The 18,136-nt window shown below is 37.2% G+C and overlaps 1 protein-coding gene across 3 annotated transcripts in view; it reads left to right on the forward strand.

Moving 5' to 3' along the window:
• Positions 1–18,136, forward strand: part of RASA3 (RAS p21 protein activator 3) — a 283,743-nt gene that overhangs the window by 92,343 nt on the left and 173,264 nt on the right. For all 3 annotated transcript variants that reach the window (XM_072621862.1, XM_072621863.1, XM_072621864.1), the window contains exon 2: positions 399–516. In XM_072621862.1, coding sequence (XP_072477963.1) covers positions 399–516 — 118 coding nt within the window. The remainder of the gene's footprint in view (positions 1–398; positions 517–18,136) is intronic.

Here is an 18,136-nt window from a genome sequence, read left to right on the forward strand (position 1 = left end):
GAGTACTGACAATATGAAATGTAAAATAAGAGTTTTCAATTTGGAATAGAGGGTGGTATAATTCCTAATTTCATAGCTTGTGTCTGGTCAGACAAAGGGGCATTTAGTTTCAGTTTTAGTAAATTAGTTCATATAATTTAATTCTGGCATAGTCTGAGAATACAGAATACCAGTAGCAGTGTGTTACCTTGTACTGTAAACAGGAACACGTGATTCTATTATTAGATGTTAACACATTACAGTAATAAGGAAATCAAGGCCATATAAGGCACCAGTGAGCATTCAGACAAGGAAGCCGTCTGGTTAGTGTGAAATGAATGTATCATGAATTGGAAATGAGTATGTGGACTAAATGTCTCTGTGCTAAGAAAAGTGTACATTCTATTTTTGTCTTTCAGGAGAAGCCAAAAATCTTCCTACTTATCCGGGGCCAAACAAGATGAGAGATTGCTACTGTACTGTAAACCTGGACCAGGAAGAAGTTTTCCGGACCAAAATAGTGGAAAAATCACTATGGTAACAAATCTTGTTGCTTTATATAATACCAATCAGTTCTTTTGTTTTCGTTCCTAAAAAAAAAAACCAAAACAATTTCTGACCATGTCAGTCTTTCTCACTCAACTGAATGGGTTTGTGGGTGGGGCTGGAGGTGGAGAATAGGATGGAGAGATGGACTACATAACTGCTTCTTTGCGTGAATTCTAAAGCTTGGTCACCGTGATAAGCCCAATCCTCTTAACAACTACTGGCCTCCCTTATATTGAACAACTTGGTTGTTTATAGTTATTAACTTTATGTTTATGCTATATTTTAAAAACATTTATTCCCCTATTTGTCCTTTTGGGTAGGAATTGTTCATCGTGTTTGTCTCTCCCAGTGCCTGGACCATTGTTGCTGTCTGTTTGTCCTTCATTTTTGAAGAAGACCATGACATCAGAGAAATGATGACATGATTTGCACTTGACTTTGTTTTGAGTGAAGGAGGGCTGTGCAGGTCACCAGCCTCACTTTCTCCTTCTGAGCCATCTGGGTCCAGTGACCAGATATTCATCAGGATGACTGGAGATGGCCCGGGATGCAAGGGAGACCTTGGCCTTTTTCTCCTAAGGCCTATTCAGTACTCACTTAGAGTGAGGTGACACCCATTCAGTGAATAGGTTTCTTTAAGAAGTAATCAGGGAATGGCCCCTTTAAGGAGCAAAAGAAAAAAATTAAATAAATCAACCTGGGAGCAAAAGAGCCACAGTTACTATTGATAATCACTCTTAAGCCATAGTAGGAGCTTAATAAACATTTGTTGATTGATTCATCAAGCAGCCATAATATACTGGGCTCTAAAAAACAACAATAATAATAATGGATATATATAAAGAATCTTAACCTGGGACTGGACAACTTGACCACATATATATTTCTCTATATTTTTCCCCTGTATGGGATAAATTTTATGCTGTATTAATCTTTCCTGAACATGAACTTTTCAAATGGATAACAGTTTTGAAGGGGGTAAATCTTTGTCCTATGGTGAGCTCTTTTCCTTCGTCTTACTTCAGTGTTTGAAAAGAACACCAATTTTAAGATTGGGCCATTTAGAACTGGAAGAAGCCTTAGAGGTCTTCTAGTCAAACTCTTTATTTTATAGACAGGAAAATGAAATCTAGACAGTTTAGGTGACTTGCCCAAAGTCAAACTGATAATGAGAGCCAAGGTCTAAACCTAGTTTTCTGGACTAAAAATCACTTTCTTTCAAATACTCTGTATTGATGTGGCATTCTGGGGTTCCAAGGTCAAGTCCTGATTCTGCTTCTGAATAGCTCTTTAATGTTAGACACATCATCCAGCCTCTCATCTATAAAATGGGAATAAGAGAATTTAGCGAAGTGCTTTTATATATTTTCAAGAACTCTAGACACACGCTGTTATGGTTAGAAGAGCTTTTCTAGATAAGCGATCAGAATCACGGAGTGATTGCCTATGGGACCAGAAGAAAGTCAGCAGTCTATTTTAGGGGAAAGAAGAATCCAGAAGTAAAGACCTGAAATAAATCAGACTGGAGGTTGAGGAATTAGCTGTGTAATCTAGAAACCCTGAGCCACAGTGACATGGAAGTAGGAGATGAAGGAGTGTTCAGGACTGGAAGCAGACACACACACACACAGTGGAATTAAGAATGACCACTTTTAGAATGGCACGTCAGCCTTTCCATTTACAAGCTCAAACCCTGTATAACCTTCAGCTGCTCAGAATACTGAGAGAGCTGTCAGTGAAGAGCCCAGAAGAAGAAATCCGATCTGTCCCCTCCCCTCCCCTTCTTTTTCCCTTACTGTTAACTCCCAGCCTCCCTCTAACAGATTCATTGAAGCACCTGAACATTTGGCAGATGCTTACCCTTCAGGAACAAACTGCTCCAGCTGGCCCAATGGCAAGTGCCAAAACTACAAGCAAAGCCTCCTTATTTATATTTGGACATGTTAGCATCTGACATGTCAGGGGACAGAGAACAGTTCAAAGAGTGAGGAAGTGTTTTATTTTATTTTTAAACTTATTTTTCAATTAACAAGCATTTTCTCTCTCTTCCTCCTTTCCATCCCCCTCCCTATGAGAAAGAAAAGAAAAAACGAAGACCTTGTAACAAATATACATGGTCAGGCAAAGCAAATTCCTATATTTGCCCTATCAAAAATATGTTTTATTTTATTTATTTTATTCATTAGCTTTCAGTGAAGAGGTAGGTAGCATTTTTCATCACGGGTCCTCTGGATTCATAGTTGATCATTAGGTTGATTTTAAAATTGTTTTTCAAAACTGTTCATTTTGATATTATTTTTATAGTATATATTTTCCTCCTGGTTTTGCTTCCTTCATCCGCATCAGTTCATACAAATCTTCCTAGGTTTCTCTGAAACCATCTACTTAATGATTTCTTATAGTGCAATAGTATTCCATTACATTCATAAACCATAGTTTGGAAACCATTTTATTTTAAAGAGGGTTAGATGGGGGCACTGAGATCTCTAATTTTCATTCAACCATTACTGATCCTGAGAGAGATGTTTTCAATGAAACCATTCAGAAAGCAAAGAAAAGCTTCTTTGTTGATTAGTAGGATCTTAGAATTTGGAGTAGGAAGAAATGTTAGAGGCCACCTAGTTCAACCCCTTCATTTTACAGAAGAGAAAACTGAGTCATGTAGAGGTGAAGTCGTTTGCCAATGATCACATAAGTTTTAAATAGCAAAGACAGGGTATGAGTCCGGGATCTCTGCCTCTATATCTTTCCACCATACCATAGGACACTTAAGAAATGTTTGGTGTGTTTTTACCAAAACAGTTATTTTAAATTTGAATGTTAGCAGATGAGTTGTATTCTTGCACATTGAGACTTGTGAGTGGGAAAAGTAGCAAGTTCTGATGATTTACTATATATAATTTATAGAAAACTGTTAAAGATCTCCTGCTCCTGAGAGCGAACGGCAGAAGCATGTTTTCCTCTACTCCATATGTCTCCACTGCTAATAGCTCTTCTTAATGTGCTTTAATGCAACCTTCTCTGTAGACATGGAGATTTATTGACTGCTGTCATATATATTGTTTTAAAGTATGTCCTAGATTCTTTAAAAAAGGCATTTGCTTGCTGAAACTCACTAAAAGGAAACAAAAATTGGGAGTATGGTGCCACTTACATATCAGAACCTTAAAAACAACAGAAAAAAAGAAAACCAACAACCTTATGTTGATTATAAATGTGATTTTTCTTAAAGGCATGTGCCTGGAGTTCTAGACCAAGCTGTGAGCAGGAAATTGGCACTTTATCGCTCTCTCAGAGGTGTTTCTTCATAGTTTTACTTCCATGAAAATATTTTTTAAAAACACTGTTAATAGGAGGCATACCCAGTACTGTAGGTTGGGCTTCTTTTTTTATTTTATTTTAATAAATCTTGGAGAAGACTCTGAACAAAAACTGTTAGCATCTTTAGCACTGTTACCTTTCTTCATTTCATTCCTTTATTTATTTTGTGACACCAGCATATATGTTCCTAGAGAAGGAGAACTCGAAATCAGAGCATATTCCGACCTCACCTATTTGGAACTTGGCTGTCTGGCAACCTCAGCTTTCTGCAAAAGAACGGAGAACCTAGAAAGAAGCAAAAAATGAAATGAGGTGGTGGAGGCTGAACCACCAAAGTACCCAGGCTTCATTTAAAGCCTGTATATAGTTACTTTACACATAATACTAAAAAGCTAAGGTTTTTGGTTTTCAAGACCAAAGATGCAGTAAATTAGAAGAGGGGAAGGTCTCACTGATAACAATAAGCAATGAAAATGGTCTGATAATAATAGAGGAAGGGAAAGGAAAATGATGAATTTTGAATCATGCTAAGAAAGTAAAAATATCCATACCTTTTAGCTCAGAGACATCATTGCAAGGCATTAACTTTAAGGTCAATAATAAAAAAAGGAAAGATACACATATACACACAGTATGCATATACGTGTATATGAATACATGCATACATGATTTTCTTTTATATATATGCATATACATGTGTATGGCCCTTTTATATGTGTGTTTGTGTATGTGTGTGTATATACACACATACATGCATATATCTCCTTTTTTTAAATCGTTGAACTTCTTGAGATTGATGCCTGGTAGTGAGGTCTCTGAGCCAAAAGGTATTGATTTTTAAAAAATTTTATTAACACACATATTCATATTCGTACATACACATATCTATCTTTTTATCTATCTTTTATACACACGCTCTCCCCTCCCCAAAATATTCAAAGCAGTATTTTTTGTAGTAGGAAAGAACTGAAGGAGGCAGCATAATCTTATGGAGAGATGCCCTCAGAGCCAGAAATTTCTGGGTTCAAGTCTTGCTTCTAATACATATGACCTTGGGCAATTCATTTAACATATCAGTGCTCTAGGCAGTTAAGTTTCACAGTTCATAGATGGAAGAACTTGGAGTCAGGAAGACCTGAATTCAGAAACTTATTAGCTATGTGACCCTGGGAAAGTTACTTAACTGCTCCGTGCCTCAGTTTTCTCATCTGGAATATGGGGATAATAGCACTTAACTCATAGGGTTGTTGAGGATCAAATGAATTCATATTTGCAGACCTTAAAGTGCCACATAAATGTTAGTTGTTTTTTTTTGTTGTTGTTGTAGTTTGAGCAGTCTAACACTGTAAGTTGCAGAGAAGGTGTCTTATGTTGCCTTAAGGCCTGTTCTCTAATCATTGCATCACCTTGCCATGATCCTGTGGACTTCTAAAAATAATAATTATTTTGGATGGAACTTTTCTCTAAAATTGCATGCTATGCAGGATTGACTGAAGAGGATATAACCTAGTGGAAGAGGAAGAAATCATTGAAGTAATCCAGATGTGAGACAAAGAACTTCTGGCCTAAGGTGATAGAAGTAGCAGTGGGAGGGAAGAGAAAAGAGATGAATAAGAGATATTAGGAAGGAAAAATCAGTAGCACCAGCAGTCCACAAACTGAATAATTAGCCCTTGAGTAAATAAAGTTGACTCCACCGCAATTTTTAACCTTGGTTTCCAAGGAAAATGCCACTGATAGTGTTTCTTTTTGGTTATTTAATGGTAATAACTCATTTACAACATTTAAATGTTTCTATCCAACCTCTTAAATATCTCCAGCTGCAAATACTACTTGACTTTCAAGACTGAGGATATACTAAATAGTCTGTGTAATAAAATTACTGTTGACTTTTTTAAAGAAAGGATTTGAATCTGTATCTTGTAGCTCTAAAGCATCAAGTTGTTTTTTGTTTTCTTTAAGCTTTTGAGACGCCTGGTCCAACAAGCCAATACTAGTCAAATCAGATGACACTTCCCAGTCTTTGTGGTGAAGTACAAGGGTGGACCCCAGAACATCTGGCAACAATCCATTTCTCTTTTGCCTCTGGGGAGGAAAAGTCTTTCATTGAAGCTAGGTTAGCTGTAGCCCAACAGTCTGAGTAAATGTGAAATCATGAAATCATGAGTGTGACGGAAAAGAATATTTTCTCCATTTTCTCAAAAGAAGTTTCTTCCATACACTCAGTGTTGCTTGCCACTACTGTAGGTTAAAAGAGGAGCTTCTTTGTTGTTGGGGGGGTAGGGAAGTAGAGGTAGGGGAGATGTAGGGAGAGAATTTTAAAACACCAACAGAGCCTTAACAGATGCTGGTTGAATATGTTATATTTAGGACAAAATTTTTCTCTTTTGTAATGGTCTCAATAAAATGATAAAGAACTAGAATTTTTATTTTATGAAGAAAAATTCCCACCCCCCCACCTCCCCATATCAAAAGTGACCTATCACATTGTACATTTTCACTTTTTCCCAGCGTGCAAATACCAACTCTGTAGATTGGTCTTTGTACATCTTCTCAAAATGCTGACTGGCATGAATTTTGGGGTTTGAGGAAGGAGTTACCTCTCTACTCTCTCCTTTTGATTATACAGTGATGCAGTACTGGGTCTTCCCTAAGACAGACCACTGTCTAGTTTCTGAGAAGTATTATTTATTTCCCTTTCGAGAAGAGAAATAATCAAGTATCTTTATCACAAGAGGTGTAATTAAGTTAATATACTAAAACAACTTTGAATGATTATTAAAAATGAAATCATTTTCACCGTAGCTCTAGAGGACTCATAATGACATATGCTTCACATCTTCAGAAAGCAGACTGAATTATATTTTTCACTTTTAGACATGACCGAAAGAAGAATTTATTTTGCTTGACTGTATATGTTTTAATGGGCTTTGTTTTACTTGTTTTTTTTTAATAGGAATGAGGAGGGAGGGGAAAGTAAGAGGAAGAGAATACAGCCCTGAAAGCAAAATAAAATAAATTTTTAAAAAATGTGTGATTATTACCTCATCTGTAAGAATGGTAATCCGTTTTGTATTAGTAGTTTTAGTTAGTTCATTCCCTCCCCAAAATGTGCTATTTTGAAAATTATTATTAATAACAAAAATGATTCTATTAGAATCGAGAATTAGATCATCTATCTAACCCTCAACTTTATAGATAAGGAAACAAACCTAGAGAATTCAAGATACTTAATCAAACTAGAATTTTTTGGGGGGAATCCTCTGACTCCAAATCTAATGCTCTTCCCTCTGTACCATTTTGTCTGTCTCCCTATAAATGATATATACCTGTAAATATGGCTCTGTGGACAGATACATTTTCATCTTTATGGCAGTTATCCTATTTTCCTTTTCTGTATTCTCCATTCTCCTAATAGTTCTGGTAGTTGGACTCAGAGAGGTGGTCATCAGTGCAAGGAGGTAGTGCTACTTGTTCATGCCAAAAGATCAGAGGTTCTTACATAGAGCTTAACGGCATAAACAGTTATTCCATCATCCTCTTCTCTCCAAGACAAAGTGGTAAGGGCTACCTTAACTCCCTACACCTTCACCTACACTTTCTACACCTATTTGTCACTTCTTTTGCCATGCTGGGCTTCCCTGGTTACCATCTTAACCTAATTTCATTTTCTTTTCTTTTTCTTTTTTTGGGGAGGAGGGTGGGGTGGAGCTATGGGCAGGGGTGTAGGATGTCAGCAGTGTGAGGGAAGCCAGCCTGAACTAGCTAGCCTTTGGTTAAATTTTAGTGTGAATATTTTTACCTGGAAGTCAACCAACACTAAAAATCAAGTCTTGATTTTTAGTCTAGTCTTGAGAAAGTGATGGAGAAAATGCTAATAATGCAAGTTAAATCGAAAAGCATATCATGATCTAGTTCTTTTCCTTTGGAGAGCTGGTTGTTAAACATTTACCAACACATCGCTGGACACTCTCACTTTCTCCATGTCCCTTGTTCCCCTTCCTATTGCCTCCAAAAGGATGACCCCAAACCATGAATATCACAGTTCTTTAGACAGAAAAGCTGTAATCTGTAACTTTCATAACTTAAGAATGATAAATTAAAAACTATGTGCTGTTGAGTTATGGCTATATGTGGTCTTGGTAGTAAAGGCTTAAAAGTTTTATGTCTTTCAGTTTAAATGTGACTTAAAAGGAGCCTTCAAACATTTTATTTATTCTCTTTGGCATAACTTTAGCAGATCACAGATTTGTTGGACTATAGTAACTGACTGCACTTTGAGAAATATGACTTGATGAAAACTCATTATATTCTATAGGGATACATCTGGAGCTCCTTTGAAAAAAGGTTTTTATTGATATCTCGTTCACTTATATTTCTTAATGTATTCCCTCCCAGAGAGTCATCCCTTATAAGAAAGAATACAAAAAGGAAAAGAAAGCCAATGAACAAAGCAAACCAATACTTCAGCCAAGTCTAACATTGCATGTCGTGTTCCACACTCCTAGGAATGGGCCTTTGCATAGAACGAGGGAGGCCCATTTTTCTTTTCCTTCTTTGGGTTTGAGCTTGGTCCTTGTAGTTTCATTCATTGCTATACTCCTTCCATTTACACTGTGGTAGTCATTGCATGTGTTGTTTTCATGGTTCTGCTTACTTTACTTTTCAACAGCTCATGAAAGCCTTCTCATGCTTCTCTGAATTCATTATATTCATAATTTCTTACATTCAGTTACAATCATCTACTTTAGTTTGTTTAGCCTCTCTCCACTTGATGGGCATTTTTTTTGTTGCCAGTTCTTTGCTGCCATAAATATTTTGTTGTATATAGCACCTTTCTTATTAATATTGACCTTCTGGTATAGATGACCTTCACTTGTAATCTTGGGTCAACCCACCAATTGGTATGACTGCCTTTCCACAACTTCTTCAACATTGAATTTATATGAACTGAGATATAACTATTTCTGCTCCAAGCCCTTATTTTAACTCTGTGTTTCTCTCTTTGTTTCAAGTGTATTTCATGTAAAACACACATACACACACACACACACATGCACGCACGCACACACGTACTCTGTAGCCTCCCACTCCTCTTTACCCCTCACCAGAAAAAGAAACCTTAAAAAAAAGTGAAAGCTGAGGAATGTACCTGCAGAGTGACACCTCTCATCACTGCTGAATCAGGGCTTGCTTTGAGACCTCCAGGGCTGAAAGAAGAGTCCATGGTTTTAGTCTACCCAACCAACTGAGAGTCTGCATTTTTGTATTTTGTCCATTCATGTTGGGTTAATGTGTGCCTCTCTCTGGTCCCCACATGTCACCTGTCCTCCCCTGAATGTTTCCATGTCTGGCCTGATTGTGTCTGTCTTCTGGCGTGTTCTTTTAAGCAAGGCACTGGAAAATGCTTCCCTAAAAAAGTACCTAGGAAACACCAATTGCAAAAGACTTTTAGTGGGGAGTTAAACTGAGACCTGGGAAAGATCTTAGCTTAAAAAAGCTAAGGTCTCCCACTGCAGTTAGGGCTGTTTTCAGTCATCCAGATCTATATCTTGCCACTGGAATCAGATGGCTACAGAGGAGAAAGTGAGGCTGATGACTTTGCACAGCCTTCCCTCTTTTAAATCCAATTCACTTGTAAGCCATGACATCACTTTCCTGATGTCATGGTCCCCTTCGAAAGCAAAGGACATACATCACCACCACCACCACCACCACCATTGACTATAACAATATTTACTAATTTGCTGAGGAAGAGAAGAAGAACCTCAAAGTTCTTAGGATTTTCCTTTCTCTTAATGTTTTGGAGCAGGGAATGAATGAATGAAAAAGCATTTATTAAATGCTTACTATGTGCCCAGCACTAAGGACACAAATCCAAAAGCAATGCCTGTCCTCGAGAAGCTTACATATTCATAGGGAAGCCAACACATATAAGGGAATCATGGCCAGAAAGTGGCACTTTGGCTAGGAAAGTTGTAGGTATGATGAGTGCAACCCTGTAAGTGTAAATTGACATACCATGTTCATGGTTCTAGAGCTAAGAGAAGTGGGGGGGGGGGGGAAGATCTGTAGGTACTTGATGACAAGGTTATGGGCAGGGCTTGGAGAGATGGAAGTGAAGTATGGACCTCTGGGTAAAAGTTCTTCCAGGGCATGCTCTTTGGCATAGGTAGCAAGGTGAATCAGGTGACTTAGACTTTAGCAGAGATGATTGTAGAGTTCATGGTGAGAACAGAGCACTATCTTTCACATGGTTGCTAAGTTGACAATTCTTCAGAGAACTATCTGTTCATATTAAGCACTTATCTATCGAGGAATGGCTCCTTAGTTTATGTTATTGCTTGACTTGTTGAAAAGAAGCAATTGTATATATGATATGAAACTTTGTGTTTGTTCATGCCAAAAGATAGTCATTCTTGCCCCCTCCAAATTTATTAATTTATTTGTTTTCAGTTTTCAACAATCACTTCCATAAATTACCAATTTTCTCTCCTTCCCTCCCTTTTCCCTCCTCAAGATGACATTCAATCTTATATGAGTTCTATACATATATTCCTATTAAATATATTTTCTCATTAGTCATATTGCATAGAAGAATTAAAACAAATGGGAGAAACAATGAGAAAAATAAAACATAACAAAGGAGAAAATAGTTGCTTCATTCTGCATTCCAACTCCATAGATCTTTCTCTGGATGTGGATGCCATTTTGTGTCATGAGTCCTTTGGAAATGTTTTAGGCGCTTTTATTGCTGTGAAGGGCTAAGTCTATCAGAAACAGTTCTTGTACACTGTGGATATTACTGTGTATAATATTCTGGCTCTGCTCACTTCACTCAGCATCAGATCATATAAGTCCTCCCAGGCGTCTCTGAAGTCTGCCTGTTCATCATTTCTTATAGCGCAGTGGTATTCCATCACATTCATATACCACAGCTTGTTCAGCCATTCCCCAGTTGATGGGCATCCCCTCAATTTCCAGTACAAGATAGTAATTCTTTATTCAGAAAATGAGCTTTCATACTGAAAAATGAAAAAAAAAAGACTTATGAGGAAGACCATGGCTGTTTTAAGGTATTCATTATTGGCAGTAGTATCTGTTAGAGGTGAGGATATGATGATGAAGGGGAAAGTTGGTAGCTTGAGAAAAGGGAATATAAGTATTATACTGACTTTTTGAAAATAGATCAAATTGTTGACTCCTAAAAAACCACAGACTTTTAAATTTATGAGCATGTCCATGTAACATTTACTCTCCTAACATTTGCTCTCCCCCACAGTCACTTTAGCCAAAGCTTTTTTTTAATTTAGCCAGCCCATAAGCCAGGATTTAGTAAGCATTGACATGTAGTAAGCCAACTTAAACAGGAGTGCAGTCTTTCATATAGTTGCAACATTGGGATTTCTTTTGAGAATTGTTTGTCCATGTCTTTTGACCAGTTATCTTTTGGGAAATGGCTTTTCATTTTATATTATTGTTTGACTCTTCATTCATTGGATCTCTTCAGCTGCTTTGGGCATTGGACTGTCTCTCTGGAATTATGTTCTTTAATTACGTGCTGATCAGAAATGCGTGAAAATGAACCTGTTCATTTGTTTCATAAGCCAGCGGTTGTGCTGTCAGGTAGCCAGGAAAGGAATGTAAAACCTTGACTTGTCAGCCCTGCTGGAGAACTCCAGAAAGCTGCAGGTATTTCCCCAGTGGTGGCTTTCCCTGCCACTACCACTTGCTCTGGGAGTGGAAGTTGATTATTTTGCTGCTCTTAGATGCCGAACCACCCTGAAGCAAGAGACTCATTACATACATAGCAGCCAGGAAAAGGGGATCAGTGCCAAGAGAATTTGGAATAAGAATTCATCAACAAGAAAGCTAAAGAACCCATTGCTCCCAGCCCAAGGATACATAATACTGTGTATCAGTGAATCGGAGAAAGGAGAAAGGAAACAGGCCATTGTACACTACAGCTGGAATCCTGGATTTCTGAGGCTCTTTGGCCTGGGAGCCAAAACATTCTTTTCCATCGTTTGAATTCGGAAGGCTGGGAGTCTACTTGTAAATGAGGGAAGGAGTAGTGTTAGAAACTGAAACAGGAATAGAAGACGTTAGTTTTTTGGTTTTTGTTTTTCAGAAAAAATATATATTTGAGGTGGAGTAGCAGAGAGGAAAGAACACCGGAAGATAGCCCTAGATATTCAACTAAAATTAAATGGAACCATCGATAACTTCAGTAAAGTAGCAGGATATAAATAACTCACATTAATTATAAGTTGTATATTGGCAATTCTTTCCAGCAGGAAGAGAAGAAAAAAAAGCAATTCCATTCAGAACAAATGCAGAATAGATAAAATACTTGGAGGTTGCCTCTCAAAACATACACAGGATTTATATGAATACTCTAATTACATAATATTCTCTTTACAGAACTAAAGAAAGACAAATCAGGGAAGAGAGATTGAGTGTTTGTGATTTGACTGTGCTAATGTAATAAAGGGACAGTGCTACCTAAATTGCTTTACTGGTTTAGTTCCATGACATTCAAATTACTTGTGGATTATTTTGTAGAAGTAGGTTAAATAAAACAAAATTCTTCTGGAAGAACAAAAAAAGTCAGGAATCTCAAGGAGCTGGTGCTACTTGACCTTTCAAATAGGGTTACCAGGAACTATGCCTGATAGAAGCTAAGCCATTCAGTTCTGTACTCCCTGGGACCATACAGCCTCATTTTTCCCCTCGTCATTTTCTGACCAGCCACCTCACTTTGAGTATCCCCTTGCTTCTACACCCCCAAGTCTTTTTAATCACATCAATACCACCATTGCCTTTGGAAAAGGGCATGTCAGTGGACTGCCTTATTTTTGTGCTCACAATTTTTGTGACTCCTTAGACTAAAACTTCCTACCCTGACCAACATCCTCCTATATGTTTATCTCCCCCATAGCAATGTAAGTTTCTTGAAAGCAGAGGCTGTTTTGATTTCAAATTTACATCCCTGGTGCATGGTACATAGTAAGCACTTAACAGATACTTTTCGTTTATTCACTGATTCATTGATTCAAACATCTCGCATGTTGTAATAAGCTCCAAATGGATACTTGACCTAAATATGAAAGGTCATATCAGAAACAAGTTAGAGAAGAAGGGAAGGAGATACTTTTTAGAATGATAGGAAGAACATTTTTGACCAAACAAGGGCTGGTAGAGATCATAAGAAATAAAATGGATAATTGGAAAATGGATTAACACAGACAAAATCAATGCAATTAGAATTAGAAAAGAAACAACAGAGAAAAATCTTGGTGACAAATTTCTCTCCTTGTAGAGATCTAATATCCAAGATTCATATAAACATGTAAGTGCAACAGCCATTTTCCAACAAATAAATGCTTAAAGGATATGGTTGGGCAATTTTCAAAAGAAGAAAGGCAAGTTATAAACAACTCAGTAAAAATATGAGAGAAATGCAAATTAAACTGACTTTAGGGTTCTACCTCACACCCATAAGATTGCTATTTTCCCTTTTTGTCCTCTTTTTCACTTGTAGGAGGGGCTTTAGGACAGGCACATTAATTCAGTATTCACAAAGCTGTGAATTGAGACAACCATTTTATTTTTTAAAATAGCATTTTATTTTTTCCCAATTACATGTAAATACAATTTTTAACATTTATTTTTAATAAAATTTCCCCCTACTTTTCCCCCTACTTTTTCTCCTCCCCCCCAAGATGATAAATAATTTGATAGAGGTTTTATATATAATATATATATGTATGCAATCATGTAAAACATATTAGTCATGATCTAGTCATTTTAGAACATAATTTTAAACTGTATTCAAAAAGTTACTAAACTGTGCATACTTTTTGACCCAGTAATACCACTGCTAGGCACATACTCCCAAAGAGCTCAAAGACAGAAGGATTCATATGAACAAAAATACGTAGGACAACACTTTTTATTGAAACAAAGAATAGGACAGTTATATTATTGTCATGTTGATTTTTTAATAAAAGTGGAGGTTCAGAATTTTGTATGCAATCATTTTTCTGTCTTTTATATACTATTGAAAAGTCCATGTTTGGCTCTAATAAAAAAAGTGGTTTGTTTTTGTTGTGCTTTGTTTTAATAAAAGAAAAAACACTTAGTTCTTGTTCCAGATCTGCCACTGTATGAGCTTTGGATCTTGGCTGTGCTTGGTGGTTTGATCATCTCAGCCCAGATCTCTCATTTTACAGATCAGGAACCTGAGTCCCAGGAAACTGACTGAGCAGACCAAAGTCACATTACTAGTTAGTAGTAGAGCTGAAAATAGTCCTCTGGAGTCGACTACCATTCCAAGGCTTGCTCTTTCTTTCTCTCTTTCTTTCTGTCTGTCTTTCTTTCTCTCTTTTTTCTTTCTTTCTTTTGCATTTGAAAATAAGTTTTATTGGTGCCTTTTATTTTTGTCATAGTCATTTCCTATCCCCATTTCATATATGTGACGTAAAGGTAGTGTGGTATAATGGATAGAGCTAGCTGGCCTAAAAATCAGGAAGACCTGAGTTCAAGTCCTACCTCTGACCCATACTAGCTGTGCCATCCTGGGTCAGTCATTTACAATTTAAGAATCTCAAGGTACTCACAGAGACAGGAAATTTTGGAGTAAGTGCTGATATTCCTATGCCAGTGAAATTATAAGAAAGGGAAGAAGGAAAGGAAGGAAGGGAAAAAGAAAGGTAGGAAGGGAAGAGGGAAGGGAGGAAAGGAGGAAGAAAAAAAGGAGGGAAGAAAGGAAAGATGGAAGAGAAGGAGGAAAGAAAGGAAGGGAGAGAGGGAGGGGAAGAGAGGAAGAGAAAAAGGGAGGAAAGAAAAAAGGGGAAGAAAGGAAGAAGACACAGAAGGAGGAAGGCAGGGATGAAAGGAGGAAGAGAGGGAAGGAGGAGAGACAACCAGATACATAGACGGTATTTTACAGTCCATACAACAGTATGCCTGGCAGATAGAGTGCTGGACGTGGAGTCAAGAAGATCCGAATTCAAATTTGACCTTAGACGTTTACCAGCTGTGTGAGCTTGAGTAAGTCACTTAACCTGTATTTTCCTCAGTTTCTTTAACTATAAAATGAGGGTGATAAAAGCACTACCTTGCAGACTTGTTGTATCAAATGAGATAATGTTTATAAAGTGCTTAACTAATACCTGGAACATAGTAGGTACTATATAATTTCTTATTATCGCTCCTTTCCCCTTCCCCTCCCAGTAGACTACTTATCTTCTATGATGGAGGAAGTATCTGTTCTCTGGAACTGCAGTGGTCTTTCCTTTTTACTACAGTGTGATGCTGTTTCATTTATTTTGTAATCTGTTTCTTTGTTAAGAAATAAATCAATACTTAAAGTCATTAGGCCAGTTTTTGGTTAAAGCGGCCCTAGGTGAATCATTTTGCAAAGTCAAGAATTTGTTTATAATGTGACAGACTGCTTACTTTATGGGTTGGTAGGCTAACTCCTAAGTTAAGCTTGACATCAGGTTTTCTTTAAAGCAGAACAGTTGTATGTCATGGTACTTTTAGATTTATGAAGTATTCGCTAAGGATGATTGGTTTTATTAACCAAGCAAGAAGCTGGGATCCCTCAGTGCCTTCTGGAAACCTACTGGTAGCCTTTGAAGTCTTTGAATATATTCTGAAGCAGGTTAAGGATTCAGAGACTTTCTTTAGGTCTGTCTCCCCCACCCCTCCATATTTATTTATTTATCATATGTATTTATTATTTTATTTATTTCATGAAATATTTCTCAACTATATGTAAAATATTTTAACATTAGTTTTTTGTTTTACTTTTGAGTTCCAAAGTCTCTCCCTCCTTCCCTCTCCTCTTTCCTTTTTTGATAAGGCAAACAATTTAATAGAGACTATATATGTAAAGTCATACAAAACACATTTCCATATTAGCCATGCTGCAAAAGAAAACAGATTAAAAAACAATAAAATTTTAAAAGTTTAAAAAATATGCTTTGATCTGAATTCAGACTCCATCAGTTTTTTCTGTGGAGGTAGATAGCATTTTTCATCATAAGTCCTTTGGAATTGCCTTCCAAATGACAATAGTCAAATGACTCACGGTTGTCCATTGTCACTATTGCTGTTACTGTCTACAATGTTCTCCTGACTCTTCTCACTTCACTTTGCATCAGTTCATATAAGTCCTTCCAAGTTTTTCTGAAACCACCCTGTTTGTCATTTCTTGAAACACAATAAAATTCCATCACAGTCATATATCACAACTTTATTCAGTCATTGCCTGGTTGATAGGCGTTCCGTCAATTTCCAATTCTTTGCCACTACAAGAAAGAGCTGATATAAATATTTTTGTAGATATAGGTCCTTTTCCTTTGTCTCTTTGGAATACAGGCCTAGTAGCAGAATTGCTAGGTCAAAAGGTACACACATTTTTATTGTCCTTTGGGTATAGTTCCAAAATGTTTTGCAAAATAGTTGGATCAATTTCCAACTCCACCAACAGTGCATTAGTATTCCAGTTTTTCTACTAAATTCTTCTTTCCTTCCTTTTCCCCCTTCCTTCCTTCCTTCCTTTTTTGCCCATCCGTTCATTTATTTTGCAGATTCTATAAATAGAGAGTGAGCTGGGCCCCAAACTCATGTTTATGTGTGTAGTTATCTATTTGTATATTCTCAATAGTTTCCATTGTGCCAGTGCATGAAAGAGCTACATAATAAAATGTTATAAAAGTGTGTAGCTTATTATTAAGCATTCTGTGCATGATAATTCTTAATAACGACTCTTGTTACTGACAACGTGAACAGTTTGCATGACATAGACATACTCATTCTGAGCAGAGAAAGAGAGAAAATATGGGAGAGAACAAAGAATCAAGTCATATTTTCTCTGAAACTTCAATTGTAGCTGTAACTTCAATTGTAATTGTGAATAGATAATTTAAAATGCCTAGATTAATTTAGCCTCTTATTCCCATCCCTCCACGCCCTTGCAATGAGATTCCCTCCTTCCTTTTGTTTCTTTTTTAGCTGGGAATGTTTTTTGAAAAGTTGCTTTTCTTTCTCTTATGGATGTTTTGCAACCAGTTGGTTTTTGGACAAAGCAGGTGATGGAACGTTTGTGAAAAGCAAGAAGTCTCCCTCTACTACTCACCTTGCTTCCCTGAAAGGGTACTAGCATATTTGCTCAGAACTTTAGGTTGAGAGAACTATATCTTGGTTCCAGAATTGGCCCTCTTGGAATTAGTGAACAGCTAACCCAAAACAAGATCCTAGGATGTCAGGTTACTTGCAGTTGCCTTTAAAGCCTGCTGGATTAACTCTGTAATGACAACCTTTTTCATTGGCATTGTAAAGTCTTTCATTTTCCTTGAAGCTTTTTATCCATCAGATTGATCGAGCATCTGATTGTTGTACTTAGAAACTACGCAGAAGGATGCTTTGGTTATCCTTGGGTCAAGCCATGGTGTCAACCGTAGGAAATATACTGAACTGAAGAAGCTTTTAAGTTGTATGTCAAGGTTTCTTATCTTTAAATTTTATTTATTTTTGGTGGCAGAGAAATGAGCAGAATTTAAGGGTCTGCCTTCTATGAAATAATGATTGTAGACAGGCAAGGTGAGTTGCTGCCCCCTTCTCTGCTCTTTTCACCAGCTACTGTGTCCTGGGAAGTCCATCTATTGGTTCTGCCTCTAGTGGGACTTATGGAAAATTCTTCTTGCTTGAAGTAAGCCTTGCCTTTCTATCAGACTTTTTTTTGTGTGTCTGGTGCTTGATCTCTTTCTGTTCTCCTGACTTCTTGCCTGACTTTGATCCACTGCTTATCTTGAGACTTCTGTCTCTTGTCCGATTGCCTGCTATTGACATGTGGCTCAGTTTAGTACTCATTTACTTCCTGAGTCGAGGTTCTCTTCCTGACACATACTAGTACTGTCATCTTCCTTGGTTCTTCCAATCCTTGTTTATAGCCTTAACCTGGCTTATGGGGAGCTGCTCCCGTCAGTGTCCCAGCATAACAGAAAGATTAAGAACGGATAGTGGAAATCCTTTAAATATCTGGAAATCTGTGTTAAGAGTAATGATATTAATCACGCATCACCAGCAGTTCTTAAGTCTTGCGTCTTCCATCACTTGACTAAGATGTGGGTGTGCTTCAGAAAGATGAAATCCAAGAGAACTGGAGTATTGATCTCAGTCCATTCCTTTTGTTACGGCTTGCCTATTTTTGGTCTTCAGAATTCACAGACATATTTATTAGTATTTGAAAAAAATAGAAAACAACTCTATACAT

Source organism: Notamacropus eugenii, chromosome 6 (genome assembly GCF_028372415.1).
Source record: "Notamacropus eugenii isolate mMacEug1 chromosome 6, mMacEug1.pri_v2, whole genome shotgun sequence".
Taxonomy (NCBI): domain Eukaryota; kingdom Metazoa; phylum Chordata; class Mammalia; order Diprotodontia; family Macropodidae; genus Notamacropus; species Notamacropus eugenii.